Here is a 24,729-nt window from a genome sequence, read left to right as displayed (position 1 = left end):
AATAGTAGTTAGAAAAAAAAAATTTCATCATCAAAGAGCAAATTACCACTATTGGTGGCTATATCGGTTATTAGCAAATTTTTTTTTATACCCGTATTTATTTTCGAAAATTCGATTGGTTTTCACATTTTTTTATTTGCTTTATTATTCTGTTTCATCTGTCCAAAACATATACCAAAATTTATACAGATCAAATCGTTGTGAAAATTGTTTTCTTATTTTACTGTTTACATTTTGGACTGACGTATTCGATTCCATTTTATTGTTTGTGTTGTTTATGTATTTATGTGTTGTTATTAATACCGATGTGTGTATGTGGGTGGGTGGTTTTAGCGAAAAAATTAATTTTGTCAGTTCTAAGAATTGTTGTTATTGCCATTTTTAGTTTTAGTATTCAGAGTTGGCCAATACAAACATCATCGTCATAATAAATCAACCGTTATATCAAACTTTCCACTGCTAAACCTTTTTACTCTCTCTCTCACTCTTATTCATCAAATAAATTAAACAATCGCGATATTGAGCTCTTGAAATTCCTTTAGAACATATACAAATGGTATTTTTCTCTCAATGATTTATAATTTGTACGTTTTGTTTGGTTTATTGGTCGATATCATCAGATTCGATTTTAATTTTAATAAAATTTTTTCATTTTTCATTTCAATCAGTGGGCAGCTTGACGGATAATAATCCATTTCAATCATATCAAAATTTCGTCAATGTAGTTCATTTTCTATTCATCACTCTGTTTGTGTTTACGTCGCTATTCTATGATTATAAAAACAACAACAACAACGATGAACATTGATTTTGATTGTTGTTGTCATCGTCATCGTCGCCATCGTTCAAGTGTGATTTAAAAAATCATCAATTTTTGTGAAATACAGAATAGAATAGAGCTTTTTTCCCATTCCACGTGTGATAAAAAATCTGATAAAGAGAAAAATATTTCTTGGCCAAAAAATTCAAATAACAATAATGGAAAAATGTGAAATTCTTGCTTCACATGGTGATGATAATGATGATCATCCTGTTGTTGGTATGTTTATTATTTTGATTAGGGGAGTTTTTCGCTCACTCGTTTATTGATTATATTGATTTTTCATTGACATTTTTCTTTCACTAATGATCATTACAGAAAAACCATTGGAAAAAAACAATAATGTTCAACAAAGCAACAATGATTATTCAAACATCAATAATAATAATGTTGAAAATGTTGATGAAAAAATTTCAAAACCCGAACAATCTCCATTATCTAAACCACCGAATGATGATCGATCATCATCATCATCTTTTATACATCAGATTCGTGCACAATTATTAGGCATACGTTTCCTACGAAATGAACGAAAAGGTTTCGAACAAGAAGTTGAACGTTCAATGCATCAATTAAAAGTTAATCATGAAATGAATAATAATCAAATGGTGGATTATTACTTACCACAAATTGAAATCAACATTCCACATACTATAAATGATTTTGTTCAAATTGAATTTGTTGATTATCATGAATCATCAGGAAAACAATTGGAAAAAATTTTTTTCCTCTATTCGAAAATGTAATGAAGAATTTTTCGACAATTTACATCCAAATGATTTACAATCTGTTCGCCGATCATTATTAATCCATCCGATTAAAATTCTCGTTAATCAATTATTTTTATATCGTGGTCAATTGAATACACCAGTCGAACAATGTTTGACAATGACAACAATTTTTTCACCACCATCATCACAACCAGCTTCTAGTACTACGAGCAAACAACAACAACAAAATCGTTATCAACAATGTTTTATCACACAATTTGAATCACCGGCTGTAGTAACCGATGTATTGAATGTATTTCGTAAATTACATGGTATTATGAATCAATTTCAGCCATTATCGACAAATACTGTCGTATCACGTGTCAACGAATTTAAAGTGGTCATGAATGCCGAAGTAGAAATTCAGGAAGAAATCACAGAAGGAAAATGGCAAACATGTCCACGAGAAAAGGATAGTTTCAAAATTCGAACCAATGTTGATAAACGTATCATAATAAATCTACAACAGGATCTAACACATCATAATTTTCCAATGATAAGAATTGAACGTTGTTTTGGAATGTTACTATCACCGGGACGTAACGTTTCTCCGAATCAAATGGTAGCTATTGGTTTGAATTCGATGAGCTCGTCGATACCGAATCCAGAATCGACACCAACACAATCACAATGGCAGATTGTAGCCAGTTGGATTCCAACCGAAATTGATTCCGATCATTTGAATACAGAAACCGCACGAAATAGTCGTGTATATTTTACCATTGCTTTAGATTTAATTCTAGAAAATATTGAAGAACCAATTCGATTTATTTTTGAATCTAAAGCGAAAATCATTCCAACATCAATATCGACAACTGAAAAATTTTTGAAAAATTTAGCCAATCTTTCGAAAAATTCACAACGTTTTATGCATGAATCATTCTCTTTAATTGTTCGACAACGACCCGATATGCATGGACGTATTATTTATGAAGTAATTTCTTGTCTTTCATCCACACAAATTGCTATGCAAAAACAACGATTAGCATTGCAACTTAATCTTAATAAAATATCCGAAAGTTCGAAAGAGAATTCAACTCCAACGCCAGGTTCACCGTTGCCAGAAGATGAACCGCCCGAGGATGATGATGAACCGTTACAAAGTGGATCCGGTTCGGTTCGACGTGAATGTTCACAGAATGAAATTCAAGCTTGGCATAACATTATGGAAAAATGGAATAAAGAAAATCTTTCTGTACGACCACGACAAATGGCCAGCATGATAAGACGTGGTGGAATTCCACAAGCATTACGGCCAGAAATCTGGCAGCTATTATCTCGTGCACATGAAATTGAGGAGAAAATTTTGCCAAAATATAAATTATTTGTTACACAAGAATCCTCATATGAATCGATTATTTTACGTGATATTTCACGAACATTTACAGCTCATGAAAAATTTCGTGATTCTGGATCGGGTAATTTTTTTTTTGTAATTTTTATCTGATTTTTCAAAAGTTTCTAATTTTTCTTCCCTCCCAAAACTATATTTATATAGAACAACAAGAATCATTGTTTCGTATATGTAAAGCATATTCAAATTATGATGCTGAAATTGGCTATTGTCAAGGTCTTTCATATCTAATTGCAGCTCTCCTGTTGAATATGCCAGGAAGAACAGGCCTTTTTGGTGCTAGTACAAATCATGTATCGTTATGGTTTACGTGATTTATTCAAAAGTGGCCTAGAAAATTTACATTGTAAATTCTATCAACTTGAACGATTATTAGACGAACAAATACCGGAACTTTATTGCCATTTTATTGATCTACATATCGAAGCACATATGTATGCATCACAATGGTTTCTAACATTATTTACAACAAAATTCACATTAAATGTTGTGTTCATGATTATCGATTTGTTTCTATTGGATGAAATGGATGTTATCCTACAGATTGCTTTAGGACTGTTACAAATGTCCAAAAATGATTTATTAGCTTTAGATTTTGAAGGTATTATGAAATATTTTCGTGTCACTTTACCTAAACTTTATCGTAATGATGATTCGGCTCGAGAATTGATACGAAAATCTATTAAAATTAATGTCAAGGTTAGTGTCATTGATTCGTTGGTTATATAATGAATTGCTAATGATTATTTTTTTTCATCATATTGATAGAAAGCGAAAAAATATGAAGCTCATTATAAGGAATGGCAAGAAAAGAATCGTGATCCATTTGAAATTTTACAAACGGAAAATAAACGATTAATGCAGACGGTTGCCCGGCTAGAACAGGAAAACGATGACCAAGCATTGGAACTATTGGGATTATGTCAATCAAAAATACGAATGAAAATTGAGGTTGATCGTGCTGAAGATAAAGCTGACACTCTTAACGGCTTATTATTACAGACACGAACTAAATTGGTCGATTCGGAAGATGATCGTAAACAATTGGGTGAAGAGCTTAAAAATTTAAAGGTTAGTAACATTGTTTGATCCTGTATTAAATGGGTGACTTCTAACATTAACATTGTTGATTAATAAGGATAAATATCGTCATGAAATTGATCGTTTCGAGTTGAAAGCAAAGAATGATCGCAAAATTATTGAAGAATATAAACAAATTTGTCGAAATTATCAGGAAAAATATGAAAAATGTCGAGAAGATTCACGTATAATGATGGAAAAAATACTTGATGACATTAAAACATGTCATAATTGTGCAGAAATTGTCGATAAAATAATTCATTCAGAAAATGATGATTCGATCAATCTGAATAATAATCATAATAATAGTAATGGTCAGTATGAAGAACAAGATCAAGCTAAACAAGATCTTTATAGACGAATCGCTGATTTGGAATCCGAATTGATTAAAACAAAGATTGCTTTAGCTGAATCTGAAGATCGTAATGGGGTATGTTTTTTTCTGATTAATTGAATCAATTTTTACAATTGAAATTTTTTTCTACTTTGTAGCAACTAGTTGGAAAATTGCATTCGACCAATTCAGAATTGAATCTATTGAAAGCACAAAATGACGAACGTGCAGCTATGGCAAATAATACATGGTTTTCTAAAACATTATCATCATTACGTGATGCAGCAACTTCATCATCATCATCATCAACGCAGACAAAACATCAACATAATCAGGTGAAACAAAGTAATTCAATTTCATCGGGAATTGCATCATCATCAACAGAATCATCATCATCGAATAGTCAACAAACTAATCAAAACAACGAGCCACAACAATCAAACATTAACAATAAATTTCGACGTAATAGTAGTCAAAGTGAACATTGAAAAATCATCATCATCATTATATAATAATGTGCAAAACAAAACGTTTCTTTTTCCAATCATTATTTTCTAGTCTGGAAACTTTCATTCCTTTTATATATAGATATTTTTTTAATCTATAAAAGAATTGATTATCCAATTAAAATCATACATTTTCAATACAATGGTGCCCAGTATATGAGAATTTGGAGATTAGAAATTCTGATCTTTTTCAACGAAAAAATTTAATTTCACCTTTTTTGACAATTTCATCTTTGTAAGTAATGCCATCTATTGGCTTAAAAACTACATACCTAAGCATTCAACAGGTGGTCATAAAAATTCATGATTATAGGTGGCGCCACGAGTAAAATAAATTCCTTATTTAAAATGTGGTATTTTTGCAATTTATTTTGGTTTGTCAGCACTCAAGAATCTTATTTAATATAATATTTTCAAGAAAAACATCAAAAAACTCAAGATTCGTATTATTCAAAGAAAACAGAAATACTTGATCAAGATGTGTGAACAATAAATGATCGAAATCGATTAATTTTAATTTGGATTTTCACAAACACCGGTGAATAAAATATGTTTACGATCATTGGAAATTAACATGTAAACAAATGGTCGATCTACAGTGAAAAAGATTTCGTCCAACATTACACAACATCGCATCATCATGATTGCTGTAGCGGCTGCAGCTTCAGTACCTTCTTCATTCACTTCAATCACTGCTTTTTGTATTACATCAGAAACAAATAATTTCTCTGAACTAATACTGGAAAGATCGGCTTCGTTGGTAAAAATGCTTTTCACATCCAATCGAACTAGATGTGGTATCAAATGATGTGTAGATTCGATTCGAAATTTAGGCATCATTAATTGTACATCTAAAGTGTCCATTTTGTTTAGAATTTGTGACAAATTATTGTCATTTTGCATTGTTTCCAAAACGCTTTCAATAGTCTTTCCTTCGGCAGGCAATAAAATCACCATCGAAATCGATCCGGCCGTGTATGGAATCGCTAAAGCTTTCAAGCCAGTATCTTCACATTGATAATAAGCAAAATTTTTCTTCTGGCTCATCATCTTCACTTTGATGACGGTTCCATCGGATTTACGGAAATCACTATCAAATGTGGCCTCTTTGTTGAATGGATATTTCCAAAGACCTTTAAAATGAATAGCGTTAATCAATATAGCACGAGTTTCCGGATCGATTTGATCCAATAATGTGGGAATCATATCTTTAGTAGCTTTCTTTACGGCACCATTGATTTCAGCCAAAGCGGCATTCGTATCATGAAAATCTAATTGTTTAGCCACTGCCATAAATTTTTTGATCAACAAATCAACATAGGCGTCTTTCATTTGTAAACTAATACAAAAAAATATTGAATTAATAATTGAAAAAATTGATTTAAACTAAAAAAAACTTACTTTTTATTACTGTAAAGCATATTTGCATTGTTCAAAACATTTTGGTTTGCCTGTATGAATACTTGTAAATCTTTGGTAAAGTTATCCAACATTAATTTACTGTCTTCATTGTTTGTCATTTTTGTTCCGAATAGAAACTGAACTAATTCAGTTCGGGTATGGGTATTGGCACCAGCCAATACCATTGCTATTGCCGTTGTCAATGAGAATGGTGAAAGTACCAAATTTTTACCCGATTCATGAAGATTTTTGGTCAATTTTATTACCAATTGATTGTTGTGATTGTCGTTTGCCATTTTTTTTAGTGTGCGTTATTTTTTCTATTCACTGAAACAAAGAAATTCGATAAATGAACAACACGTTATTAAAATGGTTTCAATCAAAATAAAGGGCGTAGGCGCAACTGTGAATGTGATGGCCAAATGAATCAAAAAAAAACTGTTCAAACATTGGATTTTATATTAGTTACTATCATCTCGTAGACATTAGTGATACGATCAAAATCAAAATGAATCATTATTATTGTCCAAATGAATGCAATACAGCATTAATGATGCAAACACAGGTTTAATAATAGCAATAAAAAAATATATAATACAAATAGTAACAGCTGTCGATGGGGCAAGAATTTCGTTTACATATCACACACAAACACACACTAACGCCGCCAATAAATTTCACATCAAATGTTATTTTTATTGAGTTCTGTTTGTTGTTGCTAACCGTTGGTTTTTTTTTGGTTTTTTTTTCAATCAAATAAACAATCAATGAATTTAGAATTTATTTATTTAACCTTTCATTGGTAATGTTGGATAAGGAGCTATTGGTGTTTGTGAATTGTTGCCAAATTCTTCAGAATATGGTGGCGGTGCCTCAACGAAACCAATCGGTGGTGCCGATGGTGCACCACTATTGTTTGGATCTAATGATGGATATACAAAATTTGGGTTAGCAGCTGGTGGTTGACCAAATGGTTGTTGCATTTGTCCAGGTTGTGGATAATAATTAGGTAATGGTTGTTGTTGTTGTTGTTGTGGATCCAACTGTTGATTAGTTAAAATGATTGGCAATTTGCAATAAAGATTGATAGCTAATGGAATGTCCAGTTTGATTTCAATAGAATAATTTATCTGTATTGTACGACAATTATTATGAATGATTGGTAATCCTTCTTTTGGCAAAACAATCTGTATTTGATATTGGCCACCAATAAAATTGGCTGAAACTTGTTGACCGAATGTTGTTAGAATTTTTTCACGAAATGTTTCACGATGATTATGGGCTAATATTTGAATATCTTGTTTGATCGAGGCGCTTAATGTCATCATTTTATCCGAATAATTATCGATATTAACAGTGATAGGGATCGTACTACCAATTTTCCATCCAGCTTGAGGTATATGACATCGCATTGTTAATTTTTTCCCATTGAAAAGACCAACCGTTTTGGATTGTTCATCCTGTACAGGAGCCTAAAATAAAAAAAAAACGAAAACAATTGCAATTTTCATTTAAATCTTCGAATATTTCGAATAAATAAATCTTACATAAAGTTCATTTGGTGCAACCGAAGGAAAACCCATTAATTGAATGTCCAATTCTTTAGATTTGCCTCCAACATTGGCTTTGATACGGTATTCAACATAAGCCCATCGTTTATATTGAAATGTGCTAGGAACATTGATTGGTATGATGAATTGAAATGGAAGCTCATGATTTCCCGGTCCAAGTTTCGAACTAATGCCTATCGAGCAGAAAAAGATCATAATTATATAACATATGTATAAAAAAAAATAAATAAAAATCAAAACACACATACCATTTGGTGCAAATTGAAAAACGTGTCGAAATAATTCGTAATTTTCATGCACAGAATGATGATTATTAACATTACCAGTTGTTATGATGGTAGTATTGTTTCCACTTCTTGTAATAGTTTGACCATGATGATGAGTTTTAGGATGTGACACTTGAATCAATGTATTCACACGTCCAATGAATGATAATTGCAAACCATCTTGATTGATCGATTCACTCAATGTAAAAACTAAACGACCAGTGATTATTTCGCCAGGATAAAAAGTCTGATTCGAACGATCCAAAATGATGGATAATGAATTTATACGATTTTCGAATAATGATCGTATGATGTTCATGATGTTTTGGTATATAATGAATCAAGATGATTCTTGCAAAATAGAAATGAATATCGAAATCGAAATTTAGTCTTTTGATTTATTTATATTTATCTGAAACGGTTACATATGAAAGAGAAATCGAAATGAATGAGTCAAATAATATTGCAAGATCTTTTCTTAAACAGTGACGACATCCACAATGCTGCCACTATAGTTAAGTTGATGATCGATGAAAACTCCTAGAAAACTGTGCTCACTACATCATCATAACAATTACTACGTCATAATTTTAAAATGGAAATAATAATTGTTGTTGATGATTGTTCCAAGTAGATATATCTGGATTTTTTTGTTGTTGTTTTCGAAAAAGAAATAATGCTGATAGGAGGCGTATCTTGTGTATGCTATGAAAACTTTATCAAATTTTCATTTTTTTTCATAAACAAATCAATTGTTATGTATGGAAAATTCATATCTTTGGAAATTCTATGGCAACAAATCAATATTTTTTTGTCATTGATGAAAATGGATTTGTTGCCAATTTATCATTAGTCATTATTATCAACATTTATATCATCTGCATTTTCTTTACAATCAAATGAACATAACGAAAGCCTATGTGATGATATTGTTGATTGTTTAAATAGATTGATTGGTTCAATATCCAATTGTTGATAGGTTAATATTACGGGTAATGGACAGTGAAGATTTACTGCAATCGGAATATCAAGATAAATATCGAGAATATAATTAATATGAACCAGATTACATGTATCGAATACAATCGGTAATTGTTCAGGTAATGATACATTGACAATTTGTTCAAATTTTGAATTTGGTTTAATATTTGGTCCAATTATTTTATGAACTTTTCGGCAACAAACTTTACGTTCCGATAATGCCATTAGGAAAATTTGTTGATGAAGTATAGCTTTTAATGTTAGCAATTTATTCGAATGATTTTCAACCAAACACATAACCGGTATGAATTGACCGAGTGTAAATCCAATTCGTGGTAAACGACATTGTAATGAAACTGAACGTGAACCAATTATACCGATTTTTTTCTCTTTTGATGCACAAACTGGTATCTAGTATATAGGTGTGTGGAATTGAAAAAAAATGAAATTCATTTGAATTGAATAAGCGAATATATAAAACTTACCAATAATTTACTAATGGAAATATTTGGATTAGTTAGAATCGTTACTTTCATATATTTGATTGTCAATCCAAATATGGCCTTAATCTTATATTTAATATGACTATCGAATGTATATTTAAAAGTACTTGGTATATTGACCGGTACAATGAAACTGAATGGAATTTTATGAAAACCAGCGGTCAGATTCGGTGGTAAAACTAAAATTCATAAAAATTTAAAACATTAAATTGGCACATAAAATAAACATTAATTCAATGGAGAACCCAACATACGGTCTTTTGGCCAGAAATATTGTTGAAATAATCTTTCACGTTCGATTGCATTACGGCTTTTATTCGTTTCCAAATAGGTTTTAGCTTGGCCAAAAAATTTTATCTTAATCTTATCCACATCTAATATATCGACCAATGAAACTTTACAATGTCCAGTTATGGATTCACCACCGAAATAGGTTGCATTTTCACGATCCAATATTATTTCTAATGATTGAACGGATATTTTCAATAATGGTGTCACTTTAACCAATGTTCGCCTCAGACAAATCATCGTGCACTGCACTGTGCGTTTGTATGTTGTTCTGAATGATCGTTGAAACATTTCATTTCTTTTTATACATTTTTTATAATTTAGACATTGATGAAAGAATTCATGTGATACAATTCTTGGTCAATCAATCATTATTCGATAAATTGACGTTGTTGTTTGTCTTCTTGTATTTGTTCTAAAAATGATGGATCACTATAATTTGTATAAATTGAATAAATTGAAATTCTTTATTCATATTGTGTCGAAATTGGTACAAGAATTATATGATCGACATGAAATGCATTGATATCAGTAAATGAATGTCCCATTGGCTTATAAAAGTTGATGAGCATGAACGGATGGTCAAATTGTGGTTATAGTGAAGTTGAAAGTCGGTGAATTTCGAATTTGGATTTAAATTAATTACATGAACTATGATTGAGCAAGAGTACATAACAAAGCTAAAATACTTGTGAAATTTCAACCATTTTCTTTTATTATTGCCTTGGTTATTCAACTACATTCTATTCGAATTTGAACAATGGACGATGATGAGTTTTTGGCTGAATTGAAAAAACGATTAAGCGAACAAGAGGCGAAAGATCAATCGAAAAATGTTTTCGAATCGAATATCGAGTTATTGAATATAGAATTGAAAAATATGGTTGAAAATGAACCAGCTCGTGAAAAATTACTTGAAATTGTTGATTGTCAAAAAGTTTTGGATTTCGGACAAGTATTTAATATCGATGAATTCATCGAACAACGTTTTGAATATTTTGGATCTGGTACATTTGGCAAAGCCATTCTTATGTATCGTGGACGACGTTATACCGAAAAAATGATTAAAACCATAAGATGTTTGCCAGAAAAATTAGCCGCAAACATCTATTCATCGGCAATGAGTTATGGTGATATCTATAAAGAGGCTTTATGCATAAAAATTTTATCCAAACTTTCTTCCGGTATAACAATAAACGAAAATCAATCACTCGTGGAAAGTGATCATGAATATGGCGATGTTTCAAATTTGATTGTACGGCAAGGGCAATCTGATTCAAATGATACAAGTGATAGTGATGATGAGGATCAACCAGAACCACTTGTTGAATCGAGACGTCCACGGAAACGATATCGTTTTCAAACAAAGTGTTTTCCATTTCTATACAAAATATATCTTTGCAATAATGAAGCTAAATCATTGATTAATTTCGAATCAATCATGCCATCTTCGGATACGAATCGTCTTCCAATGAATAATGTTCTAGAAACCATTATTATCATTATGGAACATTGTGGTGAAAAACTTCGTGAACTAATGGATCGAACAATAATCACACCATTAGCGTTGATATCGATATTCAAACAGATCGTTATTGGTATAGCTATTGTTGAAAGTATCTATAATTTTGAACATCGTGATCTTCATATCGATAATATTATATGTAAAGAAACTAAATCACGTTGGATCAAATTTGTTTATATGTCAAAGAAATATAAAGTTCTTTCGATGGGTTTTGAAGCAAAAATTATCGATTTCGGCTATTCACGATTCAATTATTGTGGCAAAATTTATTACAAAAATCTTGATCAACTTGATTGTGATGACTCGGATTCGGATGATCCATATAACGCAATGAGTAAATTATTCAAACCAAATGGTGGCGGTGGTGGTGGTGGTGGTAGTAGTAGTAGTAGATGGTCTAATTATTCAAATCAATCAAATTTTGTATGGATTAAAGATTTCGTTAAAAAGTTATTGGAATATATCGATATTTGTTACCGGGATAATCCACAAACAGCAGTAGAAATACGAGAAGAGGTACCAATGACGAAGAAATATTTCCAATCCATTCAAACAATTATGAATAATAGTGATGGTGGTGGATGCAAAGACATTTTTCAGCTATTTACTAGATTAATTACAAATGATTTTAATCATTTAGTTCCATTTCAATGCTATTGAATTGAAATTATTATCTAACACACACACACACACACACATACATATTCACTTACACATATTTCACATGATGATTGATTTTGTTGTTGATAAAACAAAAACTTTTCAATCAATCATTCATTCTTATCACAATTTTCTCAATAACTTTGAAATAAAATAATAGTAATTTTTCTGTACTAAAAAAAACGAAAATTTCTTTGTAACAACTTATCATCATAATATCCACATAATGAACATTTTTCGTGCATATCATCGGGTGATGACCAATCATCCCATCAAAACACAATGTTTAACAACAGCATTTCTGGTCTCATCTGGTGATCTGATTGCACAGAAATTGATCGAGAAACAACCGGAATTGATTGTCAAAAGAACGGTGAAGTTTGCATTATTTGGATTATTATTTGTTGTAAGTACAAAAAAAAATAATTTAAGTTCAATCAAATATAATTATCATATATCAAGGGACCATCTATATCTGTTTGGTATCGAATTCTAGACAGACGTTTTGGACCAAAACAATTATTATTGAAACCATGGCAAAAAGTGATGATCGATCAAGCTACATTCAATCCTTCTATTCATTTAATGGCCATCATTGTATTGGGCTTGATGAGTCAAGAATCATTCAAAGCAATTAAGACAAATATTCATGATAATTATGTGGATATCATGAAAAATAGTTACAAAGTTTGGCCTGCCGTACAAATGGTTAATTTCTATCTGATTCCATTAAATTACCGGTAATGTGTTTATCATTAATATAATGATCGATTATTATATTTTCAATAATATAACTTACTTTATTTGATTATCAAAGAGCCGTATTTACATCGGGATTTTCATTGGCATGGAATTCATATTTAGCTTGGAAATTGGGAGAAAAAGAAAAATAATGTAGAAAATTGTTTTCATTTTATTTTGTTGTTGAATAAATTATCATGAATTTTTAGGTTGAAACAAAAATATTCGAATCATGCATAAAAATTCATAAATTATGTTACACCATCATCAATCAATTGATATTAATATTGATGGAACCATGCATGCATGCTGTTTAAATAATGATAATCATTCGCTACAAAAATTAATAATTTGAAATGATGAAATTGATGTAAAATTTTATCCAAACATCATCCAAAAATCAATCATGAACATATTTCGTGCATATAATCGTGTGATGATTAAACATCCAATTAAAACTCAATGCATTACCAATGCTTGTTTAGTTGCAACCGGTGATATTATTGCCCAAAAATTGATTGAAAAACAACCAGAGCTTATTGTAAAAAGAACGGCAAAATTTGCTTTGTTCGGTCTAGTTTATATTGTATGTACATCATTTAGAAAGGTTATGAATGTTGATTTATTTTTTTTATTTTTTAAAAATACACAGGGACCATGCATATCATTGTGGTATAGGTTTTTGGATCGAAGTTTTGGCCATTCGAAACAAATCATTCTGAAACCATGGCAAAAAATGATCATTGATCAATCAACTTTTAGTCCACTTATTAATCTGTTTGCTTTGCCAATATTGGGTCTAATGAATCGAAAATCAATGGATGAGATTTGTAAAAATATTAACGATAATTATGTTGATATCATGATGGCTAGCTACAAAATTTGGCCTGCCGTTCAAATTGCAAATTTTTATCTGATTCCATTAAATTATCGGTAATTTGAAAAAAAATTAATGAATATTTACTAATAGAAATTTCATTTTTTTCAGAGCCATATTTGCATCAATGTTTGCTTTAATTTGGAATTCTTATTTTACCTGGAAACTTGGTGAAAAGAAATGATTGGATTTTTTCGAATATTTAGGCTAAATTTTTTTTTGTTTATAATTAATTATTGTTGTAATATTCAAAATAATATAATTTTTTCTGATTAAAATATTTTTGAAACCGTTTGAAAATTTTGGAATCACAATAATTTCATTGACTATAGTTTTCAGAAATGACGTCAATCATCAGCTGTTTCAGGATTTCATGGATTGTTTGCATTTATTTATTTATTTATTTATATATAGAAGTAAAAATAAAATTTAGCTAATGAACGGCTGAACGACTGAAATGAAAACAAAATGGACGATCCTATAAAATCGATCGAAGAAAATTTATTTAATCTATTAATTCGTAAACGTAAAGTTTTGATACCTGGAAAAGGTGATGTTCAAGATTATTCGAATGGAACAAAGGTGAGTATATTCTCTATTGTGAATTTTATGATCGTTATCATTGAAAAAAAACAATTTCAGGTAACATTTCATTTTAAAACTGAAGCTTCGTATTCGGATGATGATGAATCCGATATGGTAATGATTGATGATTCAAAATCATCGAATAAACCGATGGAATTGTTTATTGGAAAACAATTTAAATTTCCATTATGGGAAGAATGGATCAAACATATGCGTTTAGGTGAGGTATCACAATTAAGTTTGGATTGGACGCTTTGCCGTGATGTTTATCCACTTTTATCGAAATCGTATAGAAATTTTGTTAATCCACAGGATCATAATCACGATGATCCAGCAAAACGATCTCATTGTTGTGGTCAGTCCTGGTTACTATTCATTGTAATAACTAAATTTTAATTTAAATTAAATTATTTTATTCCAAAACATTAGGCATGGCTAAACAAGCTGGCACAGGCCATAAAGATCTTGATGATCTTATCAATAAAAGATCACCAAAACAACTTCGATTTACAATCGAACTTATTCGTGTGGAAAATCCTAATGATGTTGACAAAGAAATCTGGTTGATGAATGAAAACGAGATGCAGGAAAATATTCCAGTTTTACAACGAGTTGGTAATCAATTGTTTGCAGCTAAACAATTTGAAGAAGCATCATTTAAATATCGTAAAGCATTGGCCATTCTTGAACAATTAATGACCAGGGAAAAACCAGGTGATCAAGATTGGTTAAATTATGATCTTGGAAAAATCCCATTACTTTGTAATTTATCACAATGTGAACTCTATCTACAACAATATTATGATGCCATAAGACATACGGATGAAGTGTTGGAAAAAGATCCAAAAAACGTCAAAGCATTATATCGTCGTGCTAAAGCACATTCAGCCGTATGGAATGTTGATCAAGCCCGAAAAGATTTTCAACGTGTATCCGAATTAGATTCAACATTACAATCAATGGTTAAACAACATCTAATTGAACTTGATCAACAAGTCAAACGAAAAACACATGAAGATATGCAATTGTTGAAAGGAAAATTATTCTAAAAATGAGCTTATTATTTTGTCAAAAATAGCGTTTTTTTCCTCCGTCTTAATAATAATGTGAAGGAAATCAATCAAGTTAATTAATTAATTAATCCGAATCCGTCCTCTATGAATATTCAAACAAACAATATACTTTTCATACATACAAACAAATTATTTACCTTGAATTCAACAAGTTGCTAAGACGACATCATCCTCATATAAATAAAATTAAACGAATTAACGAATTGAAAATAAAAAAAAAACATGAAACTTCGTCATCATTTTCGTGATCTTCAAGAATGGAGTGATCAAGGTCTAACGATCAAAAGTACTAGTTCAAATTGTGCTGTTAAACTATTCGATTCTGCTTTGACTCAGGTATTGTTGTTGGTTATCGAAAAAAAATTATGGAAATTCAAACTTATATCTTATATATATCAATCACATATATAGTATGTTGGATGGTATGATGATGACATTGGTATGGCTACAACTGTTGAAAAAATGTTAAACGAAGATCCGAATTTCATTCTTGGTCGAGCATTATCGATTGGTCTTGATCTTATTGGAACCGGAACAAGTATTCGTCGTGATCCGAAACTAAATGCCGAACTAATAGATTTGAAACAATTGGCCGAAAAATGTAAATCTGCAATAGAATGGCGTGAATATGCTCATGTCCAAGCACTTGATTTACTTGCTAATGGAAACATGGCTGCAGCCAGTCAAATTTGGGAACAAATCCTTCAAAAATATCCAACCGATATGCTTGCATTGAAATTAGCTCATGATGTTTATTTTTATCTGGGAGACAAACGAAACATTTTGGATTCAATTGAAAGAGTTTATTCAAAATGGGAAACAAATCAAGATCCACTTCAAGGGTAAGTCTTTGATCATCGAAATCAACATATTACTTACATTTGGACAAATTTTTTTTTATCACAGATACATTCACGGTATGTATTCATTTGGATTGGAAGAACATCGTCGTTATAGTGAAGCTGAAAAGCAAGCAAAATTAGGTTTACAAAAGATTCCCCAAGATGCTTGGGCAGTACATGCTTTGGCTCATGTTCATGAGATGCAAAAACGAACGGATGAAGGAATCACTGCCATCTATGAAACGGAAAAAGATTGGAAAGATTGTAATTATCTAGCATGCCATAATTATTGGCATTGGTCATTGTTCCATATTGAATTAGATCGGCCAGAATCAGCATCATCGATCTATGAATCACGAATTGGACCACAAGCTAAAAAATCTGGCAACATGTTGGATATTGTCGATGCTACTTCATTGCTTTATCGGTTGGATTTATTGTTTCCGAAAAAATACAGCGGTAATCATTGGCAATCATTATACAGTGTTTGCGAACCACATTTTGAGGATCATATTCTTGGCTTTAATACTGTTCATTTTACGATGGCCTGTCTTGGAAATGATCGACTAGAAAAAGCCGAAGAATTATTGGAAGGATTTCGATTAATTAAATCTACCGGTATCATCAAAGATCATTGGATCGATATTACTGAACAGGTTTTACAATCAATGATTGATTTTAAACGTGAAAAATATCAATGTTCATTAGATCGATTGATGGCCATCAAAAATGATTTGCTCAAAATGGGTGGTAGCGATGCTCAACGAGATGTATTCAATCAATTGATGTTAGTGGCTGCTGTTCGTGCTGGTGCAAATGATGTTTGCCGAAATTTATTGAATGAACGACAATCACTCCGAGGTAATGATGTTGTTGTACGTGAATTAATCAAAGCTATGGAAAAATGTTAGACATTGAATAATAATAGACAAACAAACAATAACCAAATGTGCCATTGCAATTTTTATTTTTATTTTTTCAAAATAAAATTGAATTGTATATTCATCATCATTCAATAAAAAGAGATATACAATACAAAAAACGATTTCATTTTCTTAGTCAAAAAGACCGAAACCCATGTCATCATCTTCCTCTTCCTCCTCTTCTTCTTCTTTCTTTTCGGCAGCTGCAGCAGGAGCTGAAGCATCACCGGAAGCAGCAACCGGTGCAGCTACAGCAGCAAATTTCGATGGATCTTTCAAATATTCCTTGGCACGCGATGCGGCTTCAAAATCGATATCGGTGACCAATGCAACCGAAATCAAATTCTTCAATCCGTTTACAATTGAATGCGGTACCGATGCTAAGGTTGGATAACCGATCGACAACGATACAGCGGCAACATTTCGCACACCTTGCAAGAAACGCATACGAATATCTTCCGGTGTAATGTCCAAGATTTCAGGATCGAAAACGGTACCCGAATCGTATACTTGACGAATTACCAAGCCATAAGTGAAAGGAGAGATGTTCAACATGTTCAACAAAGTGGCTTCAGAAGCACCAACTTTATCATTCTTCTTGATCAAATGGATTTCATTCAAAATTTCAATAGTACCCTTTGAAATTTTAGTCGGAATCGACAAAGCTTGAAAGAAACTGGTCTTTTCCGGACCTAAGCCAGTATTTTGCGCCGGGATCTTTACGTCGCAAGGAGCCAAAGCACCGGCACGAGCTGGAGCTTGAACTTTGTTGTCCAAAATTTTATCTCGGATATCGACCAAATCCTTTTCAGTGAAAACGAAACCAATGTTGGACTTGATATGCGGCAACAATTTCTCCAAAGCCGGATTGTTATCGATGTGGCTACGAATAGCCTTACGGATCATCGTATTTTTGCCCATCAATAAAACAGCATCTTCACGAAGCGAATGACGAATCGTTTGCATTTGTTTCGATCCGACATTATCGACACCTACGATGAAACATTTCGAATATTCGTCCAACAGACTCTGTAGAAAAAAAATGTATTGAAAAAACCATTTAGAAATAAGAAAAAAAAATACGTACCAAAAGTTTGGTGAAATAGTTGGCTTTCCAGGTAGATCTGTCCTCCCTGCCCATCGTTAAATTTGTGAAACAAGGATTGAAACTTTTAAGGACAAATCTAAAAAAATTCTATATACCAAAAATCAGATTTTAATAATGAAATGAAAAATTGGAAATATTCAATTCGACTTACAAATTAAGTTGGGAAAATGTTAGACAAAAAAAAATGGGAAAAATCAAATTCGTTTAACACAACGTGCCTTTTTGATGTGATGTGTGTGTGTGTTGTTGAAAAGGAAAAAGGAAGAGCATAATAATAATGCACGTGACAAAAAAAAAATATCGATTGTTATGACAATCGCGATAGTCATTTACCAGTTCGAATAAAATTCTGGGCGGTGCTTAAACCGCCAATCGACCAATCAAATCGGTGTTTGAGGTAAAGAAATTTGAACAAGTCACAACCAGATGAGATTCATTTTGTGTTTTTTTTTTTGGTTGTTGGTCGTTTTGTTCGTACATCCATGAAAAAAAAATGTTCGATATTTAGAATTTTTTGTTTGTTTGTTGAATTCATTTTTTTTTTGATTTTTTGTGTTTCATCGTCAATTGAAAATTCAAAATGTTTCATATACCATGAATACTGATAATTATTTGTCAACAATTAACGTGCGAATCGATTTTATAACGGAATTACAGAATTATCCACACATATTGGAAAAGATTTTTGCCAATCTGAGACCAAAAGATCTTCGTACAATATCATGTGTTTGTCGACATTGGCATGACATTCTTCGAAATCAAACGCCAAAAGCAAATCGTCGTCGTTCAAAATCAATTGAAAAATTACGTAAATTTAAACAAATTAAAGGTGAAGAAAATTGGCCAATTGATATGAAATGTGCAAGATTAAAACGAAAACTTAGAAATGAACGTCAAGCATTATCATCGATTCAAAACTTACAATCATCATCATCATCATCAACTAGTGATAATCGTTTATCATTTTTATCACAAAATTCTTCAGCAATGACTAAAAACAATGACAATGATGAGGTGCGATCAAAACCAAAAAGAAAACGTAAACGATGGACATTGGCTCAGGTTCCATTTAAATCTTGGTGATATAAAGTTGATCGTTTTTTTTTGTTCAAACTTGATCTTTGATCATTCGTCAAGAGTAATGATTGAAAAGTATTGTTTTTTATCCAAGTTTCGAATCAATATTTTGTTTTGAAATTGTCATTGTTTTTTATTCTTTCTTTTTTTTATTGTTTTTTTTGGTATTATTTGAATGATTAAAAATTAATTGTTTTCACAAATTTAACAAAATTATGATTGAATATCATTGGAATTAGCATCATGATGTTGTTGTTCTTCGGTGAAAAGCATCGGATTCCATTGAACGTGTTCCAATTGGATCTTTTCATCATCATCACCGCCACCACCACCACTATTCATTGGTTGTTCATAATGTACAATGATCACATTTTTTCGAACATTTTTACCCAAACGTCCATAAGCTTGTATCATACGCTGTTTGAAACGTTCGAAATCATCGGTGTTTGGGCAACAATATACAATAAATTTTGCATGAAATAATATTGGATCATGATCATAAACAAGAAAATGTGCACCAAATTTCAATCCATTTGTTAGATAATAACCACGTGACCAAAAATGTTGAAATGTTAGATATTTTAATCTTTCTAAACCATATGGTTGCAATAATGGTAATTGAATTGTTTGTTCCATTTTGAATTGTTGATATTGTGATTGAATATGGAAACGTACACGATCTTCTAGATCTTTATCCGTTGGTTCACGTATATTTGAAAGCATTTCATCAAGAATTTTTTGTCGATATTCTTCTAAATCACTGCCTTCAATTTGTAATTTATTTTTTTTCAATTTACCAGTAACAATTTTATCTAAATTTGAAATGATTTGTTCACGTCTTTCTTCAATAAATTTTTGAAGGCTTTCTTCACGAAAATTTCTCAATGAATCATTATAATATGATAATAATTTTGGATCATTTAGTTTAGCGGGAAATGATTGTTCAATAATTTCGATTACACCAATTGAATGTAATGTTCGAACTTCTTCATCCGATAGAATTAATGGCAGACCATGGCTATCATTTTGACGCGGATGTATGGGTGATGTTCCAATTAGACTGCCAATGATACGATATTTTTCACGAATTTCAACAGCATCTAAAAATATTCAATAGAATAATCAATTAAATGAAAAAACCATCATTATCATCTTACCATTTGCATTCCAAATCATATAAAGACCGTGAGAGAATTTAACTCTAATCATTTTTGAAATAACGAAAATATTAATTGAATTTGATGAATTTGATGATGAAACAAAAACTAAGACAAAAAGAAACTACAGTCGATTTTCGAATTAAATTGAAATTATTATTATTATTTGTAGCCAACAAAAAAAAAATTATGACCAACAAGCTTTAATCACTCCAGAAAGTTGATTATAATCGGCAAAATTTCGAAAACAAAAACGACTCATACGATAACGTTTGACAACACCACGTGATCGACCAGTTATAGCACAACGACTATGTAATAAATGAAACATAGAATCTCGTGGTAATGCACGTTCAAGTTTGTATGCTTCTTCCTAAATAGATTTAGAATAGCGAAAAAAAAGATTAGTCAATAACGAAAATTCCAACAAAAAAAATAAAAAAAACACGAACCCTAACAGATTCAGGCAATGTTCGATTCTTTCTCATATTATAATAACATTGACGAAATGGATAATAATCGATGAATACTCTTCGTCTACGAACATCACGCAACATACGTGTTGTAGCCCATTTTAATTCACTAATTGAATTTAAACTTGGTACATTTGGATCTTCAATTTTTCGTTTACGTTCAATTCGTGTTTCAAATGTATGACCTTTACCAGATAATGGAGAAATAGGTGGAAGATTAATATATTGTGGAAATGGATTTTTTCCTGATTTTGATGCCAAAAAACGAACAAAATTTAACGGTGATTGATTATTAATAAAATTGACTGCTGATCCATTGACCAAATGAATCGTTTGTTTGATTTGTTTTCCTAATTTATTCAGTATCAATGTCATGACTTTAACTAATTATTAGGCTATTAAATCAATAAAAGATGCAAGAGAAAGTAAGATAATTACCTTTAGCTTTTGTATTGTGGAAATTAAACTGAAAAAAATTGAAATTGATGAACCCAGAGAATAGAGAATTTAATCATCATCAAATCCACATGGTATCATGGTTTATATGAATAAGTCAAGGATGACTAAATGTCAGCTATTAATACCTAAATCTTAATTCATGAATTACGATGAAAATTTTATCACTTTTAAACCTTACAATTTTGATTAATAATAGAAATTTTTCATGTCACACTTATGGTCAAATTAATTTCACTTTAATTATTAATCATTAATATGAATTTCAATGTGTTCATTATCCGATGATTGTGAAAAATTACCGGCAAACGTAGTTTATGAATTTTAGACTTACTTGGATAAAAATAGCAACATAAAAAAAACGACGACGGCAAATGAATAAAACTACAATGCACATTTTGCTTTCAGTTTATTTGGCGTTTGTTGTGCATGTTGTTCACACGTCTTTTTTTCAAATTTTTCATTATCGTTTGTAAAAAAATTTTTGTACTTTGATTTCTTTTTCCACGCTATCTTTTCACGCATCTTAAAGTGAGTTTTTGATTTTTATTTCATTATTATCTTTTTTATATTCACCATCATTCTATTCAATTAACTTTGATTTAATTCGGATTGAGATGCGAAAAAAAATGAAAATTCAATTTCTATATTTCCGTCTCAGGATTCGTCATTTCTCAATCCGTTCTTTTCATTGCATTTTAATCACATCATAATCATCAATTACAGATGATTTTTGTGTTAGATCAGATTTTTTTTCTAGTTTTTCAATGATTTTTTCTTATATCAAATTTTTTTATCAAGTTAAAAATTTTTTTTTTTTACTCCGAATTTCTGCAATTACAATCATTGATATTCCAGGTTTTTTTTTTTGCTTTCGAATTTCTTTTTTTTTTTTTTTTGTTTCGTTCAACGTGTTTATGCATTTCTTTTTCATACGAAACAAGTATCCGGATTTGTCTTGAAAAAGAAGCATGTGTGTGTGTTAACAAAATTCACATCTCTGTGTGGTGGTGGTTCTTCCTTTTTAGTTTTTTTTTTTTTTTTTTTTGATTCTGCGCTTTAATAGTTTTGTTTCATTGTATGAATACACGTATGCAGTATTATCCATTGTGTATGTGTAGCCCACGCTGCATTTTTTTTTTACATACATACATTCATTCATTCATTAAAACATGCCACCTAGTGTCTTCACTGTATTTTTTATAATGATTTGTGTTAAAGATTTTTTTTTGACGATTGAAGCGCCACTTCCGTCGGCATTGCATTTCTGTTACACACGGTGTGCTTTTTTTCCAATTTTTTTTTTGCTTTTTTTTCTCAGTGTGTTCTTGTGCTGTATCTGTGTGTGTTTGGTGGTAATACTGCATTTTTTTTTTACTATTGCTTTCTTTATTTAAAAGTTTCGCATAGTGTGTGTGTGTGTTTGATAATTTTTTTGTTTTACATAACGCATTTACAATTTGAAGCATTTTTTTTACAAATTTATATTTTTTTGCATCTTTTTTTTTGTTTATCAAATTTAGTTTTGAATTATCATCATCATTAAAATATATAATTCGTTTTTGAAACAAGATGGGAAAAGAAAAGACTCATATCAACATTGTCGTCATTGGTCACGTCGATTCTGGTAAATCGACAACCACCGGACATTTGATCTACAAATGTGGCGGTATCGATAAACGTACCATTGAAAAATTCGAAAAAGAAGCTCAAGATGTAAGTTTATCGAGTATTTAATTTTTTGATTCTCATATTTAAATGATTTTTTTTCATATCACTAAACGTATATGTAGATGGGCAAAGGTTCTTTCAAATATGCCTGGGTTTTGGATAAACTAAAAGCTGAACGTGAACGTGGTATTACCATTGATATCACTTTGTGGAAATTCGAAACACCAAAATATTACGTAACTGTTATTGATGCTCCTGGTCACAGAGATTTCATCAAAAACATGATTACTGGTACTTCTCAAGCCGATGTGGCTGTTTTGATTGTCGCTGCTGGTACTGGTGAATTTGAAGCTGGTATCTCGAAAAACGGTCAAACCCGTGAACATGCTTTGCTTGCCTATACTTTGGGTGTCAAACAATTGATTGTTGGTGTAAACAAAATGGACACCACCGAACCACCATTCTCTCAAGCTCGTTTCGAAGAAATCCAAAAGGAAGTGTCTGCCTATGTAAAAAAGATTGGTTATAATCCGGCTACCGTCGCTTTTGTCCCAATCTCTGGCTGGAACGGTGACAACATGTTGGACCCATCAACCAACATGACCTGGTTTAAAGGATGGTCGATTGAACGAAAAGGACAAAAATTTGAAGGCAAAACTTTGTTGCAAGCTTTGGATGCCCAAGAACCACCAACTCGTCCAACTGACAAACCACTTCGATTGCCATTGCAAGATGTGTACAAGATTGGTGGTATTGGTACCGTGCCCGTTGGTCGTGTTGAAACTGGTGTTTTGAAACCAGGTTGTGTCGTTACTTTTGCTCCAGCTGGTATTACCACTGAAGTTAAATCTGTCGAAATGCACCATGAAGCCTTGCAAGAAGCTGTCCCTGGCGATAATGTTGGTTTTAATGTCAAGAACGTTTCCGTCAAGGAATTGCGTCGTGGTTATGTGGCTGGTGATAGCAAAGATAATCCTCCAAAGGGATGTGAAGAATTCACTGCCCAGGTCATTGTATTGAATCATCCAGGCCAAATCTCCAATGGATACACTCCAGTGTTGGATTGCCACACAGCTCACATCGCTTGCAAATTCAAGGAAATCAAGGAAAAATGTGACCGTCGTTCAGGAAAAAAATTGGAAGATATGCCCAAATCAATCAAATCAGGTGATGCCGCCATTATCGATTTGGCGCCAACCAAACCAATGTGTGTCGAAACATTTACGGAATTCCCACCATTGGGTCGTTTTGCCGTTCGTGACATGAGACAAACCGTGGCCGTCGGTGTCATCAAAGCTGTCAAACCGAAAGAAGCTACCAGTGGTAAAGTGACCAAGGCTGCTGAAAAAGGCACAAAAGAAAAAGTAACCAAACGCCTCGAACCTGGAATACGTTTCTTTGTTTCTATGGGCCGTCTGGCAATTCACTTTTCGCTCTTTTTCTCTCTCTCTCTTGAAACACACATCACATACGCCAATTATAAATCCCAACACATTTAATACATATGATGATTGATTTTTGAAACAAAAATACAACTCAATAAACAATTTTCATTTTATATTGGAAAACAAAAAAAAAATGATTAATAAGTTTTGAAAAATAAAAATTTCCAAGAAAAAAATGCCTTTTGTATTTGATTTTCGTTTTTAGAATTTGATATGATATTGCTAGTCATCGAATGAACGTG

At 31.5% G+C, this 24,729-nt stretch overlaps 11 protein-coding genes across 13 annotated transcripts; 7 read left to right on the top strand and 4 right to left on the bottom strand.

The window, feature by feature from the left end:
* Positions 1 to 9: 9 nt before the first annotated feature.
* On the top strand, positions 10 to 5,007 carry GAPcenA (GTPase activating protein and centrosome-associated). The gene is given in 10 exon segments (XM_075729444.1): positions 10 to 319; positions 386 to 584; positions 669 to 1,039; positions 1,139 to 1,536; positions 1,538 to 3,008; positions 3,089 to 3,201; positions 3,203 to 3,643; positions 3,713 to 4,015; positions 4,083 to 4,454; positions 4,517 to 5,007. Coding segments are annotated over 8 exon segments (3,489 nt in total). The 5' UTR covers positions 10 to 319; positions 386 to 584; positions 669 to 978; the 3' UTR covers positions 4,847 to 5,007.
* A 213-nt stretch (positions 5,008 to 5,220) lies between these two features.
* LOC124495051 (uncharacterized) lies at positions 5,221 to 10,165 on the bottom strand. The gene is made up of 7 exons (XM_075729445.1): positions 9,837 to 10,165; positions 9,569 to 9,719; positions 9,117 to 9,494; positions 7,813 to 7,974; positions 7,303 to 7,737; positions 6,266 to 6,492; positions 5,221 to 6,203 (listed from the first exon to the last, which is right to left on the bottom strand). The coding sequence occupies exons 1-7, from the start codon at positions 10,163 to 10,165 to the stop codon at positions 5,378 to 5,380; spliced, it is 2,508 nt and encodes an 835-aa protein (XP_075585560.1). The 3' UTR covers positions 5,221 to 5,377.
* Positions 10,166 to 10,634: 469 nt separating this feature from the next.
* Positions 10,635 to 12,803, top strand: LOC124495050 (uncharacterized). The gene is made up of 2 exons (XM_047058360.2): positions 10,635 to 11,915; positions 12,522 to 12,803. The coding sequence occupies exons 1-2, from the start codon at positions 10,635 to 10,637 to the stop codon at positions 12,801 to 12,803; spliced, it is 1,563 nt and encodes a 520-aa protein (XP_046914316.2).
* Positions 12,804 to 12,957: 154 nt separating this feature from the next.
* Positions 12,958 to 13,991, top strand: LOC124495048 (mitochondrial inner membrane protein Mpv17). The gene is made up of 3 exons (XM_047058358.2): positions 12,958 to 13,386; positions 13,453 to 13,733; positions 13,789 to 13,991. The coding sequence occupies exons 1-3, from the start codon at positions 13,207 to 13,209 to the stop codon at positions 13,859 to 13,861; spliced, it is 534 nt and encodes a 177-aa protein (XP_046914314.2). The 5' UTR covers positions 12,958 to 13,206; the 3' UTR covers positions 13,862 to 13,991.
* Positions 13,992 to 14,021: 30 nt separating this feature from the next.
* On the top strand, positions 14,022 to 15,556 carry LOC124495042 (AH receptor-interacting protein). Its single transcript, XM_047058351.2, has 3 exons — positions 14,022 to 14,259; positions 14,320 to 14,617; positions 14,692 to 15,556. The coding sequence occupies exons 1-3, from the start codon at positions 14,146 to 14,148 to the stop codon at positions 15,309 to 15,311; spliced, it is 1,032 nt and encodes a 343-aa protein (XP_046914307.1). The 5' UTR covers positions 14,022 to 14,145; the 3' UTR covers positions 15,312 to 15,556.
* On the top strand, positions 15,470 to 17,219 carry LOC124495039 (tetratricopeptide repeat protein 38). Its single transcript, XM_047058348.2, has 3 exons — positions 15,470 to 15,671; positions 15,747 to 16,177; positions 16,242 to 17,219. Exons 1-3 carry the CDS (start codon positions 15,558 to 15,560, stop codon positions 17,086 to 17,088), a joined length of 1,392 nt encoding a protein of 463 aa, XP_046914304.1. The 5' UTR covers positions 15,470 to 15,557; the 3' UTR covers positions 17,089 to 17,219.
* On the bottom strand, positions 17,128 to 18,958 carry RpLP0 (ribosomal protein LP0). Its single transcript, XM_047058352.2, has 3 exons — positions 18,360 to 18,958; positions 18,188 to 18,295; positions 17,128 to 18,129 (listed from the first exon to the last, which is right to left on the bottom strand). Exons 2-3 carry the CDS (start codon positions 18,239 to 18,241, stop codon positions 17,233 to 17,235), a joined length of 951 nt encoding a protein of 316 aa, XP_046914308.1. The 5' UTR covers positions 18,242 to 18,295; positions 18,360 to 18,958; the 3' UTR covers positions 17,128 to 17,232.
* LOC124495049 (uncharacterized) lies at positions 18,803 to 19,325 on the top strand. Its single transcript, XM_047058359.2, has one exon. The coding sequence runs from the start codon at positions 18,803 to 18,805 to the stop codon at positions 19,289 to 19,291; it is 489 nt and encodes a 162-aa protein (XP_046914315.1). The 3' UTR covers positions 19,292 to 19,325.
* Positions 19,326 to 19,392: 67 nt separating this feature from the next.
* On the bottom strand, positions 19,393 to 20,582 carry Tsen34 (tRNA splicing endonuclease subunit 34). Its single transcript, XM_047058353.2, has 2 exons — positions 20,443 to 20,582; positions 19,393 to 20,385 (listed from the first exon to the last, which is right to left on the bottom strand). The coding sequence occupies exons 1-2, from the start codon at positions 20,492 to 20,494 to the stop codon at positions 19,499 to 19,501; spliced, it is 939 nt and encodes a 312-aa protein (XP_046914309.2). The 5' UTR covers positions 20,495 to 20,582; the 3' UTR covers positions 19,393 to 19,498.
* Positions 20,577 to 21,498, bottom strand: mRpS14 (mitochondrial ribosomal protein S14). Of its 2 annotated transcripts, none has more exons than XM_047058355.2 (3): positions 21,354 to 21,498; positions 20,895 to 21,292; positions 20,577 to 20,815 (listed from the first exon to the last, which is right to left on the bottom strand). In XM_047058355.2, exons 2-3 carry the CDS (start codon positions 21,288 to 21,290, stop codon positions 20,630 to 20,632), a joined length of 582 nt encoding a protein of 193 aa, XP_046914311.1. In that variant the 5' UTR covers positions 21,291 to 21,292; positions 21,354 to 21,498; the 3' UTR covers positions 20,577 to 20,629. The 2 variants fall into 2 exon arrangements, with proteins under 2 accessions (XP_046914311.1, XP_046914312.1); XM_047058356.2 differs by having other exon boundaries at positions 20,895 to 21,298; positions 21,354 to 21,490.
* A 249-nt stretch (positions 21,499 to 21,747) lies between these two features.
* On the top strand, positions 21,748 to 24,572 carry LOC124495040 (elongation factor 1-alpha). 2 transcript variants are annotated; one of them, XM_047058349.2, is made up of 3 exons: positions 21,748 to 21,902; positions 22,895 to 23,087; positions 23,165 to 24,572. In XM_047058349.2, exons 2-3 carry the CDS (start codon positions 22,944 to 22,946, stop codon positions 24,539 to 24,541), a joined length of 1,521 nt encoding a protein of 506 aa, XP_046914305.2. In that variant the 5' UTR covers positions 21,748 to 21,902; positions 22,895 to 22,943; the 3' UTR covers positions 24,542 to 24,572. The 2 variants fall into 2 exon arrangements, with proteins under 2 accessions (XP_046914305.2, XP_075585568.1); XM_075729453.1 differs by lacking the exon at positions 21,748 to 21,902 and adding an exon at positions 22,451 to 22,726.
* Positions 24,573 to 24,729: the final 157 nt, after the last annotated feature.

This window comes from Dermatophagoides farinae, chromosome 3, assembly GCF_024713945.1.
Source record: "Dermatophagoides farinae isolate YC_2012a chromosome 3, ASM2471394v1, whole genome shotgun sequence".
NCBI classification, from domain to species: Eukaryota; Metazoa; Arthropoda; class Arachnida; order Sarcoptiformes; family Pyroglyphidae; genus Dermatophagoides; species Dermatophagoides farinae.
The sequence above is the reverse complement of the archived record's forward strand: the minus strand, read 5'-3'. Positions and strand labels throughout refer to the sequence as shown.

Bases quoted from the DNA above. Each gene is read 5' to 3' on its own strand.
- LOC124495051 (XM_075729445.1), bottom strand. From the start codon at position 10,165: ATGTTTCAACGATCATTCAGAACAACATACAAACGCACAGTGCAGTGC. The intron at 9,720-9,836 runs GTTGGGTTCTCC...AATTCCATTCAG, and splicing joins TTCTGGCCAAAAGACCGTAT to TTTCATTGTACCGGTCAATA. The intron at 7,975-9,116 runs GTAAATCTTCAC...GGAAATCATGAG, and splicing joins ATCTTGATATTCCGATTGCA to CTTCCATTTCAATTCATCAT.
- LOC124495050 (XM_047058360.2), top strand. From the start codon at position 10,635: ATGGACGATGATGAGTTTTTGGCTGAATTGAAAAAACGATTAAGCGAA. The intron at 11,916-12,521 runs GTACCAATGACG...TCATATATCAAG, and splicing joins CAGTAGAAATACGAGAAGAG to GGACCATCTATATCTGTTTG.
- LOC124495048 (XM_047058358.2), top strand. From the start codon at position 13,207: ATGAACATATTTCGTGCATATAATCGTGTGATGATTAAACATCCAATT. The intron at 13,387-13,452 runs GTATGTACATCA...AAAAATACACAG, and splicing joins TGTTCGGTCTAGTTTATATT to GGACCATGCATATCATTGTG. The intron at 13,734-13,788 runs GTAATTTGAAAA...CATTTTTTTCAG, and splicing joins CTGATTCCATTAAATTATCG to AGCCATATTTGCATCAATGT.
- LOC124495042 (XM_047058351.2), top strand. From the start codon at position 14,146: ATGGACGATCCTATAAAATCGATCGAAGAAAATTTATTTAATCTATTA. The intron at 14,260-14,319 runs GTGAGTATATTC...AAACAATTTCAG, and splicing joins ATTATTCGAATGGAACAAAG to GTAACATTTCATTTTAAAAC. The intron at 14,618-14,691 runs GTCAGTCCTGGT...CCAAAACATTAG, and splicing joins AAAACGATCTCATTGTTGTG to GCATGGCTAAACAAGCTGGC.
- LOC124495039 (XM_047058348.2), top strand. From the start codon at position 15,558: ATGAAACTTCGTCATCATTTTCGTGATCTTCAAGAATGGAGTGATCAA. The intron at 15,672-15,746 runs GTATTGTTGTTG...TCACATATATAG, and splicing joins TCGATTCTGCTTTGACTCAG to TATGTTGGATGGTATGATGA. The intron at 16,178-16,241 runs GTAAGTCTTTGA...TTTTTATCACAG, and splicing joins AATCAAGATCCACTTCAAGG to ATACATTCACGGTATGTATT.
- RpLP0 (XM_047058352.2), bottom strand. From the start codon at position 18,241: ATGGGCAGGGAGGACAGATCTACCTGGAAAGCCAACTATTTCACCAAA. The intron at 18,130-18,187 runs GTACGTATTTTT...TTTTTTCTACAG, and splicing joins ACTATTTCACCAAACTTTTG to AGTCTGTTGGACGAATATTC.
- LOC124495049 (XM_047058359.2), top strand. From the start codon at position 18,803: ATGAATACTGATAATTATTTGTCAACAATTAACGTGCGAATCGATTTT.
- Tsen34 (XM_047058353.2), bottom strand. From the start codon at position 20,494: ATGATTAGAGTTAAATTCTCTCACGGTCTTTATATGATTTGGAATGCA. The intron at 20,386-20,442 runs GTAAGATGATAA...GAATATTTTTAG, and splicing joins TATGATTTGGAATGCAAATG to ATGCTGTTGAAATTCGTGAA.
- mRpS14 (XM_047058355.2), bottom strand. From the start codon at position 21,290: ATGACATTGATACTGAATAAATTAGGAAAACAAATCAAACAAACGATT. The intron at 20,816-20,894 runs GTTCGTGTTTTT...AAATCTATTTAG, and splicing joins CATTGCCTGAATCTGTTAGG to GAAGAAGCATACAAACTTGA.
- LOC124495040 (XM_047058349.2), top strand. From the start codon at position 22,944: ATGGGAAAAGAAAAGACTCATATCAACATTGTCGTCATTGGTCACGTC. The intron at 23,088-23,164 runs GTAAGTTTATCG...ACGTATATGTAG, and splicing joins TCGAAAAAGAAGCTCAAGAT to ATGGGCAAAGGTTCTTTCAA.